This window comes from Crocodylus porosus, unplaced genomic scaffold (genome assembly GCF_001723895.1).
Source record: "Crocodylus porosus isolate Cpor-Errol unplaced genomic scaffold, CroPor_comp1, whole genome shotgun sequence".
Taxonomy (NCBI): Eukaryota; Metazoa; Chordata; order Crocodylia; family Crocodylidae; genus Crocodylus; species Crocodylus porosus.
In genome coordinates this window covers 8,843,182-8,859,878 of record NW_017728925.1, presented here as the reverse complement: position 1 = coordinate 8,859,878, position 16,697 = coordinate 8,843,182, and the positions used below count along the sequence as shown (strand labels likewise).

Sequence of the window (16,697 nt, the reverse complement as noted above, 5' to 3'; positions counted from 1 at the left end):
TCAGGTTGAATTGCTTTGTTAAAAATATGAAAGGCAAAAGCCCTTTGAGTACGCATAGCTACCTTGACTCTTTAACATATAGATAGTAAAATGCCATTAGTGCCAGGCTTCTAGTACCTTTTGAGTCTTTCAGTAATGACAAGAGGCACATATCATGCCACACTGCATCCCAGTTAGGTAGTGGGTAAGAGCTTCAATTGGGATTACAGTAAAATGAGATTATTTAGAGAAAGTACAGCACATCAAATTGAATTGAATTGCTATAGCTGAAAGGCATCTACCTCACGCATTCAGCTAATTCTTTGCCAGGCAGTTATTTTTCTGTTTATCAATTGAATAGTTGGCACCTGTTTCCTTGTCTTGATCTTTACTAAAATAGTAGATATTTGATCCACCATTCAATTAAAATATCTTTTAAATAGCGCTGTTAATTCCGGTGGACCCTGAAGTCATTTAGCAAGTGTAAACAGCAGTGCAGATTTTACACAAGCAGGTAGCAATTACTTCATTCATCACTGAAATGCAGCCTCTTGGAGGGTGGAACACAGCTACTTTAACAGTACACTGTAACACTGTGCATCAGTGTAGGCTAGGCACTGAAGAACAGTATAGGCTGTTGAAACTTGTACATGGAAGTTAGGGACAGAATGAGTACCTGAGTTTGAATTTGGGTGGGACATAAGATTAGTACATCTGCTCATATGATAAGCGCCACAGGATCTCAGATGACCCAGAGTGGTCAGGGAAGATCTTTGTTTTAAGTGGATTCAAAGGACTGTAACAGCAGCACTGCAGTCCTCCACAGAAGCAAAAGCATCATCAACTGAATCGTTTTCACAACTTCCAGCATCATCTACTGTAGGTTTTCCTTAATGACCTCTCCTAAAAAGAATAACCCAGGCAAATACTTGTAGAATCTCAGTGGCTCTCACCTAAAATGGTATGGACATATACAGCCAAATTTGAGCAGAGATGTACTGGGATTTATCATGCAGTAAACCTTAGTACCATTTACACCTTTGTAAAAGTAGGACAGTCTCATGGGACACTACCAGTTTCTGCAGTTTGTTCTGCTCCCTTATCTGGCTGGTGGCCTGCTATATGTGACTTCTGTAGTTCAAAATGCAGTCTACCAAGGATCATTTAGCGATTTTGGTGACATTGGCAGAATGAGTGAGTTACTTGGGATGCAGAGTTTTTTTTGTTGGCTTGGAGTTTACCTGAATTGCCTTTCAGTCTGTAGTGATAACCTTCAAAAATATATATAGGGGATAAATATCTTTCATAACATGTTTTTCCGCATTGTTTAAATTGTTCTTGTCGGGAAAGTTTAATCTTTACTGACCTAGAGATGACTCATAAATCATATTTTATGTATATATTTATAGGTTCTGCAAACATTTTTATCCATGGCTCAGAGCAACATAATTCCCTGACTTCTGAAATTCATTTCCTGAGGAAGCAAAATCAGGTTTTGAATATAATGCTGGCAAAAGGATCCAGAGGTAAAGTATGAAACTTTGCTTTAAAGGAGCGGATTGTAATTTTGAAAGCACCTTTCATTTTTATTCCAAATCTGAAAACAATAAAATATTTACAGTCCTTCCATCAAATTGTCTTTATGGATCTCTTCACTCCTGTAGTTCTGTGTCAAGTCAAAAACCCACACAATGGGGCTAATACCAGGCGAGGCATTGGAGTAGCAGTCCTGTTTTCTCTCTGCCTGCCCACAGCTTTCCTCTTGTGTCTTTGTTCATTTCCTCTCCCCTGTTTTTTGTGGATTCCTCTTTTCTTTTGTACTTATTTGTTCTTCCCTTCTAACTCTTTTTTGCTTCCTTGCCGAGACCCTCTGTGTCTGAAACTGACCAAGGGAAATTGACTACAATTGTTCCGTTTCCTTCTGAATGGACTTCTTCCCAGAGGGAGCTGACTGCAAATGAAAACAGACTCATTCCCCAAAGGAATCTAGAGCACAGGGAAGCTTGGATAGCTCTACTCAGTTTCCCTCTTCAAGCTGATTAGACACAGAGAAAGGACCTGGAGCAATCAGTTTTCTTTTGCAACTTTTTAGCTTGCCTTCCTCATCTTTGTGCTCGAGGCAGCAAAATACTCTTAATTCAGACCCCTCTGAACCAACTGCTCTTAAAAGCAGGTATGGTTAAACCTTAGGTCATAAGGTTCTGTCTATTTGCAGAGCAGTGTTAGAACTATCGGTATAACAGAAGTACACAGGCACTTCCCTCGTGTCATTTATTCTGTCATCTGATATAGGGGTTTTTGGTGTGTATCAGTTTATTCAAGGTTTTACTTTTTAGGCCAACGTAAGATGCTTTTGTTTTTGTCTGTTGCTGCGCTGCAATACGTATATAATGTTGGGGCTTGCTATGTGAGAAGCATGTCTAAAGGATGCCCATCAGAACAAGGCATTGTTGCCTTTTATGTTTAAGACAGAGCCAGCCTCCTTTGAATTCATGGGTCTCTTCTTTTATCCTAAGAATCAGACTACAGAAGGAAGGCTACCTTTGGTCTTGAGTGCTGGTCAATCTGGTCAGTCTCAGCCTTTTCCTCTCCTCCTACAGTGTTAGATGAAGTCAAATTGTCACTTTCTAAATCAACTGTGAAGTAATTACACTATATTTTCAGTGCTGATCAAAAAGATTCAGTCACACCACATACATGTATGAAAGGTAATCCCCACATTCCATGGTGAAAATCAGCTCATTTTGATCTGGCCCTATATTTGTTTTCACCATGTTGTATTGATATTGTGTGTTTGTAATTTGCTTATGGCTCATGTCAAAATATGTGCCATTCAATAGTTTTAACATTAACTAGAAGACCAGTAAATGCCAATGATATTAAACTCTAGGCACTGGCTACAAGATTAGACCTCCTAGTCTCATGCTGCAATGAAATGTCCATTGACTTCAATGGGAAGTATTCTAATCCTGTGACAAAAGGGAATAGGATCCATGGATTGGATTGGGACCCATTTTCATAAACTTTCAACTTGGCTGCTTTGCTAAAAAAGAAGGGTTTCTAACTCTTGGGAGACAGAATGATTCCTCCTTCCCATCTAACACTGATTTCCAATGAGAGCAACTGCTTCTAGTGACAATTCTTAATCAAGGAGCCAACCTGGGGAAGGCAGAGCATGTCAAGGAGAGGGATGAGTTAGCATGGTGCTGATGGCAGACTGGTAATACGAGGAAAGACAACATGCTTCACTTTTTAGTGGAGAGAATGGAGGGGGAGGGGTTGTTATAGGGCATGTAGTAGCTTTACTCAAGCTCTTCCGTCCTTCCTTCCAAGACCAGTATAATACTAAATAAGAGTACTCAAGATAAATATACCTTCTTTGGAGCCTTACTGAAAGTAGCTAAGTAGTCCCTCTCCCACTGATTTCAACAGGAGGCTAAGGGTGTTTGACATATGACAGGTAGTGCTTAACTTCTCCTAGAAACAGGCCTTTTGTGTTTTGAGGGTTACAGAGACACTGCATCCAAGGAAACCTATCTACCAAAAAGGCTTTAGAAAAATTTAAATAGGGCAATCACAAAATGCAGAAGAGCATCTTATTTCTGTTATTGCTCTGCCAGCTCTTAGAAAGCTGATGATGAGCAGCATGGCCTAAGTATGTTGTAGGTATTGCAAACACCTTGCATTTCTTCTGCTTTCAGATAAACAAAAGGAAAATGAAAAGTTGAGGGAGTCTCTTTCCAAGAAGAGTGCAGTCATTGAGCATCTCCACAAGGATTATGACTGTGTGAAGAAAGAAAATGAAAGGCTGCAAAAACAGATCAGCAAAAAGGAAGACGAAAACAGACATCTGACTCATGAGATTTACAGCAATCGCAATGAATTAAACAGGTATCAATCCTGCCCCTGTTTAGACATTCATTTGGAGGAGTAAATAGTCAATATGACATGCAAGCGTTTGGCCATGGTCATTGACATTAATGAGCTGCATAGGTACCCTCAAGAAGAGAGAACGTGGTGAAGGCAAGGGGGATTTGAGATTTTAAAGTATGGAATAAGTGAATGCACTACCTGTAATTTACCCGTCCATTGGTACTTACCAGGTTGCAAACAGAACTGAATTCAAAACAGCACCAGCTGTGTGAGAGTGACAAATTACTGCAATCGCTCCGAATTGAACTCAAAGTGTATGAAAAGTTGGAGGAAGCCAGCAGAAGAAGGACAGGTATCAAGTGGGCAATTGTTTTTGTACTCTTTGTTGCTGCAGACCTTCTTTTCTCTATCTGTGACCTTGTCAGGCTGCCTAAGGCAGGAGTCAGAGTGCATCAGTGCTCCTTACTTCTATTTAGATGTCCAGTACTATCACAGGAACTAGGAGGGCAGTGATGCAAAGGAAGAATACTACTTCTTAGTAGAGGTCAGCTTAGTGTGGTCAGCACAAGCACCAATCAATCACCACATCATTTCTGACCCTACAGTCAGTCAACTAGGATTTAGCTGGTCATACCATTATTGGGCACTCCTCAACTGTTTTCGATCTGGACAGGGTCACTGTGCCTCAAACCTGTGCCAATGGGGCTTTCGCAATGACAACAAATGCCTTTATAGACGAGTTCAAACCATGTCCCACATTGTTGACTTGTGCCCATTTACAACTCTACCTGGTGGCCTTCAAGTTCTTCACACTGGTGATGACATTGCCTTGAGAAGGTTGAAGGAGTTTGCTGAAACCGCATACCCTAAATAAATAAAAGTAGAGGTATGGCTACACAGCAAATGAAGGATGCAATTGCAGCCTGAGTAGGCCATCCTTAAGGAAGCATTAATCTAGGTAGCTTAGGTAACAATAGCAGTGAAGATGCAGTGTCCTGTGTTGCAGTACAGGCTGCTGGGAGTCTTAGTTATTTGGGCACCAGAAAATGGGCTACCACATCTTCACTGTTTGTGTTCCCTAAGCTAGCTGCAGTGTGCCTCCTTATGTTGAACCCACCCTTCCTGAACGCAGAGTAGCTGTCAAGAGAGAGAGAGCTCCTACATGGTAACACCTCCTGCATGCTGTTAGAGAATTGCCAGAAGTAGCCCCTTGAAATGTTTTATATACCTAAACTCCTGTCTCCTTGTGGATAGGGGGGGAAGTAAAACTTACACGAGGGTTTTCTCCATTTCTCAGGAGTTTGAGAGAAGCCAGACAAAATGACCACAACACAGGTAGGGTGGGGAGAGATGGGTAAAGCTGGATAACAGTCAGTCTTTATTGCATGCTTCCTTCAAAATCCAGAACATTTCCTAGCAAAAAACTGCTGATTCTTACTACATTATCTGTCGCCATCATCGTTATGTTAAAAGTCTTGATGTGACCAAGGGATAGAAGAAATATGGAGTGGGCGGATTTGGGATAGAGCTGAATCTCCTTCCAGAACGTGAAGTCTCCACATAATTGGAGGGTCAGAGTAGTTGCCTTCTCAGGCCATTGCAAGCCCTTTCCCACTGCTTGAAGAACACTTTGGGATCTCATTGTGCAGGAATACAGGGAGTGCTTTGTGTACTGCTTCCCCTTATGAAAGGAAGAACTGAACCCTCAGGTTTTCTCAGGTTGGTTTCTCTGGTTGCCAGGTGATCACAGTTCTCTTTTTGCCTTGTGAAATTATACTTTCTGTAGTACTCCAGCCCTTCTCCTCGCTCCAGGATTACCTGCTCCTTTTTCTTCCCCTAGACTGTGCACTTCAGATTTTGTAAATCCTTTTCATTGTACTCTCTTACAATTTTGTTTTTGGCATGCAACTTTATTAGCTTTTATGGACAAAGTGAAAAATAATTTTCAGCTCTTTAAATCTTTTGAGGGTAGACGCAATTAAGACTTGCTTTTTTTGTCAACCCATTATCTTAATACTGTTTGTAGTTAATTCTTAATATTGAGGATAAAGCTGACTATAATTTACTTGTTCAGCACTCTTATGATGGTTAACATTATTTTAATTGTTAAAGATGTTAAGTGTTTTTCTCAGATCCTGGACACGATGCTTCAGAAGAATTCCGAAAAGATCAAAATAATCCACTTGACTTACATGAACTATTGACTGAAATACAGAGTTTGCGAGTGCAGCTTGAAAGAAGCATAGAGACGAACAAGACTTTGCATGAAAAATTAGAGGAGCAGCTTTCAAAAGAAAAGAGAGAGGAAGTGGGCTCAGTGTCAGCTGTGAATATCAACTACCTGTTCAAACACGAATCGCAGTGTTGTACAGGAATGAACGGTAGTGTGCAGTATGTGCTTTTATAACACTCCAAAAAGTGGTGCCCTGTTCTTTAAAGATGCCTCCCTTTTTTCCTGATGCCACGCATGATATCAGCTGTGTGACTGGGAGCTGCCTGCAGCCGTTCAAATCCCTTCCCTATTAGAGTTATTAGTTCATGCGGAGGTGAAATGCACACCACACTTTCTCAGAGCCTCTAACTGTGATTTCCTTTTGATTTGAGCAAAACGTTTGCAGACAGTTGGAATGGAAAGATGGCCAGGTTAAGTTGTCATAAATTTTGCTTACCTGGAAGTTCTCAATTTAATGCTCAACTATAGGACATTTGTTAGAGGTGACTGCATTGCTCAAGAACAATCACTAAGTGCGCTGGGCGATCTTTGTATAAATCAGTTGCCCCCTTTACGCTGCTCAGAAATATTTTATCTTTATTTGCATCATTATTAAATCACTAGCAAATCAAGGGGCCATGAATCCACATGTCTTCTCCCGGGGCCCACATAAATGCCCTGGCACATCATATCAAATAGCCTGTGCTGATCAGTGGGTTGTTGTGGAGGCCTTGAAGCACAATGGGAGCTTCATCCCTCCTTCCCCCATGTGGACCCATCTACCACAACTTGACTTGTGTTTTATATAAGATATTTACTCAAACAGTGCAAATTCTGTTCCACTTGATGGAGAAGGAAGTGCCTGAATGCAGCAGAGCCATACCATGGTCTATACACTGTTTGGGTTGCTGTTTTTTTCCATGCATTCATCGCCCCGTGACTGGATTACCATAATATATTCTACATTTTGCAGCGCCAACTTGGGGACACTTAGAAGCGTAAGCTGGTTTATTTGGGCAATATTGGGTCTTATGTGAGGAGCGTATAATATTGACACTCCAAGCATCGTGTTGGCTCCTGTAAGTTTCTGGGTGGAATGTAGGTGCTGGTCTTGATCTATACTACCCCAAATGGTAAAGGACCTGATTACCTGATACACCATTTCCTTCCTGCTGACATACTGCCAGAGTTGTTGAGATTGGAAGGGTGCGAGTGGGGAGGGATTAGGTTGCTTGGCAATGGACATGTAAAGCTCTGAAGCCTCCTTGGTGTGCTAAGACCTAAATTTGTTAGCTTTCAAGGAGATTTTTTCCAGTGGTCAATAGATTTGGTAGGTACTCAGAATTCTGGCTATGTGCTAGGAAAGTGTAGGAATACCTGGCTTCCAGCGAGCTGGCCCTGATTTATAGGGAGTCCCTTTGTTGCTATACTGTGAAATCTGTGAAGCGAAGACATGCAGAAGTAAGGTCAGGGAGATCTTTCAGTAAAAAAATAAATAGTATGATGCCATCTTACTTATTAGTTGTTTTTTTTCTTCTGTTTTGGGCATGTAGAAGTTGGTAAGACATTCCCTGCAGCAGACAATAATATATGCGAGTTACAGAAGCATGGACATTACACATCAATGAAAGCAGGTATATCCAAGGACAAGAATGTTTCAACTCCCATATCCTAGGGTTGCTGTTTGAGATATGTATGTGTATGTTGTTTTTTTTTTTTTTTTTTTAACACGTTGAAAGGATCTGGCTTTAAAAATCAAGTGCAACTTTTTCTACCTTAGACACCCAACTAACATGTAAGGAAGATGTAGACAACTCTTCACAGTGCAGCAGCATCTCCTCTACTGGTACGTCGTGCACTCCCCGCCTTGTGCCTGGCCATCGTATGTGGGCAGACAAAAATGGACGCCATATCCTTGGCTTGATTGAGGATTACAATGCCCTACGGAAGCAGATCTCAGAAGGGCAAAAGCTGCTATCAGAAATGGAGGGTCCTTTGATAGAGATAACTAGTATGAAACACATGGAGCCTGGAGTAAAGGTAAGCAGTGAGAATGATTAGAGGGCAATGAATCTTCTTAATATGTGTGGTTTAGATGAGGGGTTGTCAATCGGGGGTATGTGGGAAGGCCCTAAGAGTTACGCGTGGGCGGGGATGGAGTGCCGCCACCCACCACCCCACGCCACTGCCTCCCAGGAGCAGGGCTGGTGGAAAGGCTAGGGCAGTGGCACCCCTCTGCGGACCATGCAGGCGCTGGCTGGCTGGCTGGCTGGCCAGGGGCAGGGTGGGGGGTGGAGAAGTTGCGTGCAGCAGCTGCTACCTACCTCCCCACGTGGCTACCGTTCCGCATCCAGCTGTGCATCAGCACCCCCACCCCCGCCGCACTCTGTGTCCAGCCACTGGGGGTACATCTGTTAAAAAAGGTTGACAGCCCCTGGTTTAGATAAACAAGGGAACAAGCAAATGGTGCGGCTTTGCCGAAGAACCTCAGCCTTGACAAGCTGGGGCTTTTCTGAGCACAACTAGTTAATGTGATGTGGCCAATCAACTAATGCTAGTCCTAGAGTGCACAGTCTCATTTTTATTCATGACTTTAACTGAGGGAAACTGCTTTTATTAGGGGAATTTGTGTCTGGAATTTTGAAAACTTAAAAATGTCATAATTAAAAGAGGGAGAAACTAGATATCAATAATGCCTCTCTGTAAAATAAGGTATTCTGTAATTGTAATGCTTGTTTTGGGATAAACTCAGAAAATTAAGCTGAAGTTCACCTTGAAAAATCCAGGCCTGCTAGGGGAAAGGAAATGCACAACTAAAGCATCCCATTAACTTTTGTCCTGTTTTACAGAAACACCAGGCAAAAGCCTCACAGTTGTGATTGATGTGTAGTAGTGGTGCCTGTCCCAGTTTATATTCATTTTAAAGACATTTATTTAAAGAAACAGTATCTTATTTCCTATTGTTCTCCTTCCTCGTGTTCTCCATATATATTTTTGCAAGTGACACGAGCAAGGGGAACAATGGGAAATAAGATACTATATATACTGGATAGCAGCAGGTAGTCTTTCTATGCAGAATCTTCTACCCAATTCATACCAATTACTGGATACAGTCAGTAGTCTGGCAATATTTTTGTGGGGGGTGGAGGAGATGAGATCATTATACTATAAAAGTTATAGGAAAATTCCCGTTGGTCTTTAAAAATAGGAGAAGATAATTGCATTTTAAAATTTACAGTGCTACTCTTTACCTGTTTTATAATTGGCAAAGCTATTGAATATGGAGCCCCCATAGCAATTCTTGGGGGTGGGGAGGGAAACAGCATTGTTTTGTGACAGTGATGCCTTCCTGATACTCCAGGCTCTCTGAAGTAGCTTCCATTTTCAGATGACCTAGTTAAGACACTAGTGATGATTGAAGAAGTAATCTCCCAGCAAGATTATAACTTGTTTTGTTGGTGTAAAGATAAAAGCAATACGTTTCACAATTTGTAGTCTACTACCAAGCTTTACATTCCTGTAGTTTCAAACTACTTAGCAAAAGGGGTATTTCACATGATGAGAGGCTTCTTGTTAGATAACAATGCTAAATAAGCATTCAGATGGCATGTTGAATTGGGGCAGGCAGAGCAAATGCTTTTCTCCCACTCCCCCACCATCACCATCACTTTGGTAATTCATTTGCTCCCTATGCATTCTTTCCTTCCTTTCTCTCCTTTATTTCACATTTATGCAATTTCTTCAATTTGGTTTTCTCATCTGTCAGCAGAGGAAAACATTTTATATGTGCCCTGATAGTTATTTTAGCATTAAATGGAACAGTTTAAGGGGTCTGCTAAGGAAGAAACATCTATATTGCTTAAATTGATGTCTGGAGTCATTTGACTTTCAAATAGCATGCCATGAAATGCAAATGGAGAAAGAAGAGAGTTGCCAAGTATTTCCATGTGGCATAGCAGGTACAGTAAATGTAACCTGTTATTAATCACTGTTATTGATTAGGATAATCCCCCAACCCCAAGTTTCTTGAATAATGTATAATTCAGCAGGTTTTCTAAACTAATAAATTAGTTTTTCCTGGCACACACTAGCCTAGTTCATTGTATTAAACATGAAATTCTTAGCAAGGAAATTTATAATGTTAATTAAAGCTTACTTTTTCATACTGTCTTTCAGATAAAATATAACATGTTTTCTGATCTTGCAATATAGGTTCCAGCCCAGACATCACTGAATAGCTTTTCTGCAAACATTCACACGGTACAGCAGATTTTAGAAGAGGCTGCACGTTTATTGAAGCTTCTCTGGAGAGTTTCTCTTCCCATGAAAGTTGTCCACAGTACTGCTCACTACAGTCAGGTACTAGGTTTTTGGGGGGTGGAGTTGAAAGCAGTGAAAAGTTTAAAGGTGTGTTCTGAAACAAACACTTGCCCTGCACATTCTTTTGTTGGCTATATCAGTCTTTTGAAGGTTGTGAACCAAAACGGGCAAACTTTAGGCTGTAGCTACCTTCACTTTTAGACAGCTTTAGTCCCTGAAGACCAAGACCACAAAAAGACCTAATGTGAGGCAGTCTGCTCTCTCAGTCACTATCACTGCATGCTGGGCCCTCTAGTAACCAGGGGTTCATCTGTGTATTAAAGATACAAGCTATAATGTATTCCATAATATCTCTGAGATCTAGGCAAGTACTCAATGTAAACTTCAACTAGTTCATGTTTGGACTCTTCATTATACAAACATGGTCAATCTGATTGTGTCTAAAACAGTAATAAAAAAAAAAAGTCTTATTGTCTGTTGGCAACTAGCAGCTTTTCTCATGGCTTTGATATAGTCACGGGACTACATTTTACCTTCACTGCTTTGACACCTTAGCTATGAAATGAGATACCTTTTAAAAGAGCAACAGAAACCCAAGACGAGTTTTATAACATTTTAACTAAAAATGCATTGCACTATGCAAATGAACTGATATAAACAGAATGAAGAATGAATTACCTATACTGTCATCCTACTACCACTCAACAATGAGCTGTTTAAAACTGTGGCTTTAGAATAAATCTACATCTTTTTTCTATTGAGGTATTTTTGTGTGTTTTTCAGGGAAACGATATTACTAAAATTAAAATGTGTTGGATGGTAAAAGGACATTTTATATACCATTTTAATAATATTCTTTTGTTAAAATATTCTTTTGCTAAAATGTATCTGTAAATGAAATGAAAGGTATAAACTCTGCTCCCCAGTAGAAATCACTTGTGTTGTGATCCTGTACTTGGAGAAAGCTGTGAGCTGGTGCTGTTTCTAAATGAGTTTAAATGCTGTTTTTCTGCATAGACATCTATGTATATGTAATCAGTGTGTATTGCGAGCATTCACATAAGGTACAGGCTCCCATACGTCTTCTGTTCAGTAGTGTTACATAGTAATTACATTTGGGGCATTGTTTGTTGAAATAAAACATTTACCTAAAGAGAACAGATTTTAAACAGATTGCAGTAAAACTGCCCTGTCACTTCTAGATTCCCTGATTTAAAGGACACTACCTGTAAAGGAACATAGTTATACAGAAGCTCTGAAACTGTGGTCTGTGGACTGCTTGTAGTCCTTGAGCACTTTTGGGGCCCAGGGTAATGGCTGTCCTTATGATTTCCAGTTGAGAAGAAAAGGATGGGTAGATTAAATAAAAAAATAGATGACTCAAAATACACCAATACTTCATGGTTTTAGTTTCCATGTATGTAACTGCTGTAGCTGCTTTTGGGATATTTTGTAATCAAAAGGCAGGTGGCCAGTACAGCTGAAATTGGGAGATAGTCCCTTAAGAAGTTGTCAACATTATGAGAAAGTTTGAGGCCTGTTGCATTAGCCCAGGTGCATCAATGCCTGTTGCATTAGCCCAGGTGGTCAGAATGAGGGGCATGGGACCCATCTGCACGACAGATCATGCCCACAGGCTGGCCTCAGATGCTGAAGCCAGGGCACAGGACTTGTCCGGCACAGGCACCTCATGCAGCATGTCCCCTGGACCAGGGCTTCATGCAGCACATGCTGACCCTGGACTGGGATTTATGTGCAGAGCTAGCATGGAGTCCATGCTGCATTGACCAGCCCTGGGTCCTGATTCTGCATGGGTGAGTTTGCGGGTCTGATCTGGACCAGTCCTGGAGTCAGCACACAACTGGTCTGGTGCAGGCACCGCATGCAGTGCGCACTCTGGACCAGCTGTCTGTGTTACATGCAGTACCTGCAGTGCTGGGTCCAGCCCCACATGCTGCATGCAGCGCTCACCAGGTCGGCTTCACCTGCTGCATGCTGGGGCCGGCATGTGCTACATGGGACATGTGGCGTTGGTCTGAGCCTTACAGGCCAGATCCTAGGCCTCCACAGGCCGGATCTGGCCTTGTGAGCCACATCTTTGACACCCATGTATTAAACTGCTTGGCAACTGACTAATATCGACTGTAGTTTATATAATGATTCTAAAGTAGTGTTTTCTTAATTCAATTCAGGATGAAGGAGTGAAAGCAGAAATACTTAGACTTCGTAAGAAACTGTCTGAGCAGGAGAAGAAGTTACACAGCATGGTGAAACGTTTGCACTCTACAAACCAACTGAAGGAGAACATGGAGAAAGTCATCATTGATCAATGTTAGTGAATATTTATTATTTGCTTCTGAGTTTCCATCTTTCCTGTAGCAAATGGTTAACTAGCTGAAATGAAAGGAAAAAAACTATCTTGGTAGCCACTTTGTAACGTTCTCAGTAATTATTATTAAATACTTCATAGAACCCAAACTATACAGAATATAAAGCTGGAAGCTTAGTTCAAAGAAGAAATTCACCCCAATGCATAAAGCTTGGTTATGTGTTGTGCATCGTATAAGAACAAGAGCAGTGTGAAGGGATGTATGCAGGTCATTTGCTACAATTTGAAATTGCTTTGGTGTTATAGCGATCCTTCTTCACTAATCTGTTGAGTTATTCCATTTATATTATTACAGTCTGATACAAGTTTCCTGTCCTGCAAGTGTTGCTCACCGTGGAGAAGTGTTTTTTTCAGGAGATATCAGAACTTTGCCACTACTCCTTTCAAACTGTGGTTTTGCCTCAATCCTAGTTTAACCTGAGATTAGGCATTTAGAGTTCCTGATGAATGTTTGCTACACACACATCACACAACAGCTGTGATAACTGACCATGCAGGAGCATCACGGTGATATGCCAAGTCTCTGGAACAAATTGGAAGAATGCAGAAGAACTGATGGGATTCAGTAGCATATAGGCAAAGGAAGGGTACTAATAGACTTGGCTGCTTGGATAGGAAAAACTGGGGCAAGTGAAGTTTCATTTCACAGCATAACAGCCATATCCAGAGCATTACAAGAAACATGAAGTTACCTGATTTAACTGTCTGTGGCTTCTGAAAATTGGTCATAGTGTGTATTCTGCAGTTATAACAAATAAATGCTGTCAAGTACAAAGCTGAGCAACTGTAACTATTACACAAGTGCAACAGCCATTGAGGAAATCTGCCTGTATTGGAAGCATTGCAACAGCAGCCAGCCGGCAACTTCCAGTAGGCACAGTCTTCATCCGGCACCACTTAGCCTGTGCGTTATTTGAAACTTTCAAATGCCGTGCCGCAGCGCACACTACCTGAGTCTTACTTATTCTTTTCCTTTCTTTTGTGGTTAACCTCCTCCTCCTTCCTGTCCCCTGCTGTCCTCCCACTTTTCTTTCCTTCCTCTGTCAGTTAACAGCAGCAATTAGACTGCAAGAAAAGCCAGTGGCTTCATTCTGCTCATCCTTTTGAAAATAGTGGGGTGTCTGCAACTTGCCTCTTGTTCTCAAAGCCTCTTTACTCCAAAAGGATGAGGTCAGCACTAGTGGCTTCTCTTTTGGCACCTCGTATTGATTGGCAAAGACAGAGGCAACAGGGCAAGGAGAGAGAGAAAGAGAAACTATTGGTGGCTTAAGGAAATGGCAGCTCCTTGGTGTGCACACTAATGCTTTTATCTGGTGCAGCTACCAAACGATACATTTACAACCAATTCCACTGGATTTTTTTTAAATTAAAGGGATTTGAATGTCATCTACCCATGATGCGATTGGTGCGGAACCTGCCTTGTCCCAAGTTATATTTTAATGGAAGCAGTCAGTTTTCACCTTAACCATTTGATAAAATGAATTAGAAAATGTTTATCTTCTAGCTGTCCTAGACGAGACGAATGCAACCTTTCAGGGCCTGCTTTATTCAGCTCAAGAATGAAGCACTCCCCTTCCCTTCCTTTCCCAAATGCTGTAGCACTGCACATTTTGGTGCACCGTGGGAGGATTTGTTCACCTTCCTCTGAAATGCTTTACATTAACTTCCACTGAAGACTGAACTAGATGACTCACTGGCCTGTTCCAGCAAGGCATTTATGTTCTTATGAGTAATTAATCTAGAATTTTTAAATGTTATCCATTATGTAAGCTAAATGTACATTGAAATGGCCTTACATAAATGCCACAAGTTACTTAAGTCATTGAAATGAAACACATGGTGATGTTTCTTTATTCCAAAATCTAAAATATATATTTTAATAAAGGTTACCTGTGTTTTGCCTGCAATTCAGCATTTATACAGTTTGTAGTCCTGTCCAATCAGAAGCATCTTAACGAACGACTTTAAAGTTGGTTTTTATTCTGCTAAATCCAAGCTTCTGTTTTATTCAAGTTTTAAAGTTCAGTTGCTCAGTCCTTTCTGAAATCAGAGCTACTTTGTCTGGTTAAAAGGGCAATTTCAGTGGTTTGTGCAGGTTATAAAGCAGTGAAGCATTTGCCTTTGAGAGAATTGCCTCCTTGTCCCTCTTAAGTCCCCTCTCCCACATATACACGCAGAGGGAACTCACATACTGTTCTGAATTAGGTCCTGATAAAATGAAGTTGGCATATTCTGAAGTCTCCTGATACGAAATGCTGCCTGGCTAGTAGCAGAGTCACTATTAGTTTCATATTCTCTACATTCTGCCCATGTACTGAATTTAATATTTTTGATTTAGAAAAATGTAGTTTTGTCAGGTAAAATGAATTTACTAACAGAGTTCTTTATGAACAGAGAGCTCTCTCTTACACAAAAAGATCTAGATACAATTTTCTGTAAGTTTCATTGATTATGGGAATTATGGATGTCAGGTTACCTTTGCCTTTAAGAGCAATTTCACAAATGTTTCTAAATTGCATCTCTACAGAAATTCCTGACCATGCATACAACAAGATAGGTGAATCATAGGAAGCTGTTAAATTGTATCATCATGCTTATACTTCCCTTTTTTATTATTGTTGTGGATTCCCCCCCTTCCTTCTTTCTGCTAGTAACAAACCACAGGGATTGAGTGGGTGACCTTTCTTTCCATCTCATCTTCCAGTCCAAATTTCTTTGAGCTGGCCAGCTACGCTAGGGGATACACAGGCCATTATTCTTATTGCCTGAGCTTCCTAAATACGTTTAGAGACACAGCTAGGAACTTTCCTTGGGCTCAATCTTTGTTGCGCATTCTTAAGGCAAGACAACTCAGTGCTGATAAACCTCATCTAAACATGTAACAATGCAGTGCCAAATTGCTGTAATCTGCCAGGGGTATAATTATCTCATGACAGCTATACCCTTGGAATTGTTGGGTTCTTATTATTGTAATGAAAAATGTTTATTATGGCTAAATTGTTTATTTTTTGAGACTGGAATATTAAATTGCTACTTGTGAACGTTATTTTTCAGCTGTTACCGAGCTGACACAGATTAGAGAATCGCAGTTTAACTTGACATTTCTAAAGATCAGTTCTATATAGACCCCTCCCTCATGCTTTCCCTCCTAGCTCTCGGGTCTTGTTCTCTTGCTACAGAAGCCGGCTAGTTGGCGTAACGAGAAAACTTGGAACACTTAAGAATAAGCCACTTACATGATTTCTCTAGAGGGTATGCAGGCTGTTATATTCTTGAAGTACTGGTTCAATCCTTCTGGAAGAGCTGGCTAACTTGTATCGCTACCTATGATTTTAGTTAGACTGTCGATTCCCCTTAAATCCTTCCATTCACTTCCTTGGGAAAGAGGGTCCTCGTCATGTAAAGAACTATGCATATTTGTGGTAGTACATAATAAACCATGTAAATACAGTTAGTTTCAAAGTTTCTAGGGTCGCAAGGGACCTGAGCAGATCATCTAGTCCGACCCCCTGCCATGGCAGGAAAGAATACTGGGGTCAAACGACCCCGGCAAGATGTGCATCTAACCTACCCTCTGCCAGCTTGTGACCATTATTCCTGGTCACTCCTGGCAGTGCTCGGGGGAACAGGGACTCCCCCAATGCCTGCTGGTCCCCTCCTGACTAGTTTATAACAGGCCACAAGATCATCCCTCAGCCTTCTCTTTTGGAGGCTGAACAGGTTCAGGTCCCATAGCCTCTTGTCATAGGGCCTGCCCTGTTGTCCCCTGATCATACGAGTGGCCCTCCTCTGGCCCCTCTCCATGCTGTTGACATCCTTCTTGAAGTGTGGCACCCAGAACTGGACACAGTACTCCAACTGCAGCCTGACCAGTGCCGCATAGAGGGGGAGGATCACCTCTTTGGACCTGCTCGAGATGCATCT

At 41.2% G+C, this 16,697-nt stretch overlaps 1 protein-coding gene across 2 annotated transcripts in view; it reads left to right on the top strand.

The window, feature by feature from the left end:
* Positions 1–16,697, top strand: part of CDK5RAP2 (CDK5 regulatory subunit associated protein 2) — a 106,840-nt gene that overhangs the window by 88,372 nt on the left and 1,771 nt on the right. For both annotated transcript variants that reach the window (XM_019540655.1, XM_019540656.1), the window contains 8 exons: positions 1,389–1,505; positions 3,681–3,870; positions 4,083–4,204; positions 5,985–6,233; positions 7,618–7,698; positions 7,845–8,104; positions 10,277–10,423; positions 12,577–12,715. In XM_019540655.1, the coding sequence (XP_019396200.1) occupies positions 1,389–1,505; positions 3,681–3,870; positions 4,083–4,204; positions 5,985–6,233; positions 7,618–7,698; positions 7,845–8,104; positions 10,277–10,423; positions 12,577–12,715 (1,305 nt within the window). The remainder of the gene's footprint in view (positions 1–1,388; positions 1,506–3,680; positions 3,871–4,082; positions 4,205–5,984; positions 6,234–7,617; positions 7,699–7,844; positions 8,105–10,276; positions 10,424–12,576; positions 12,716–16,697) is intronic.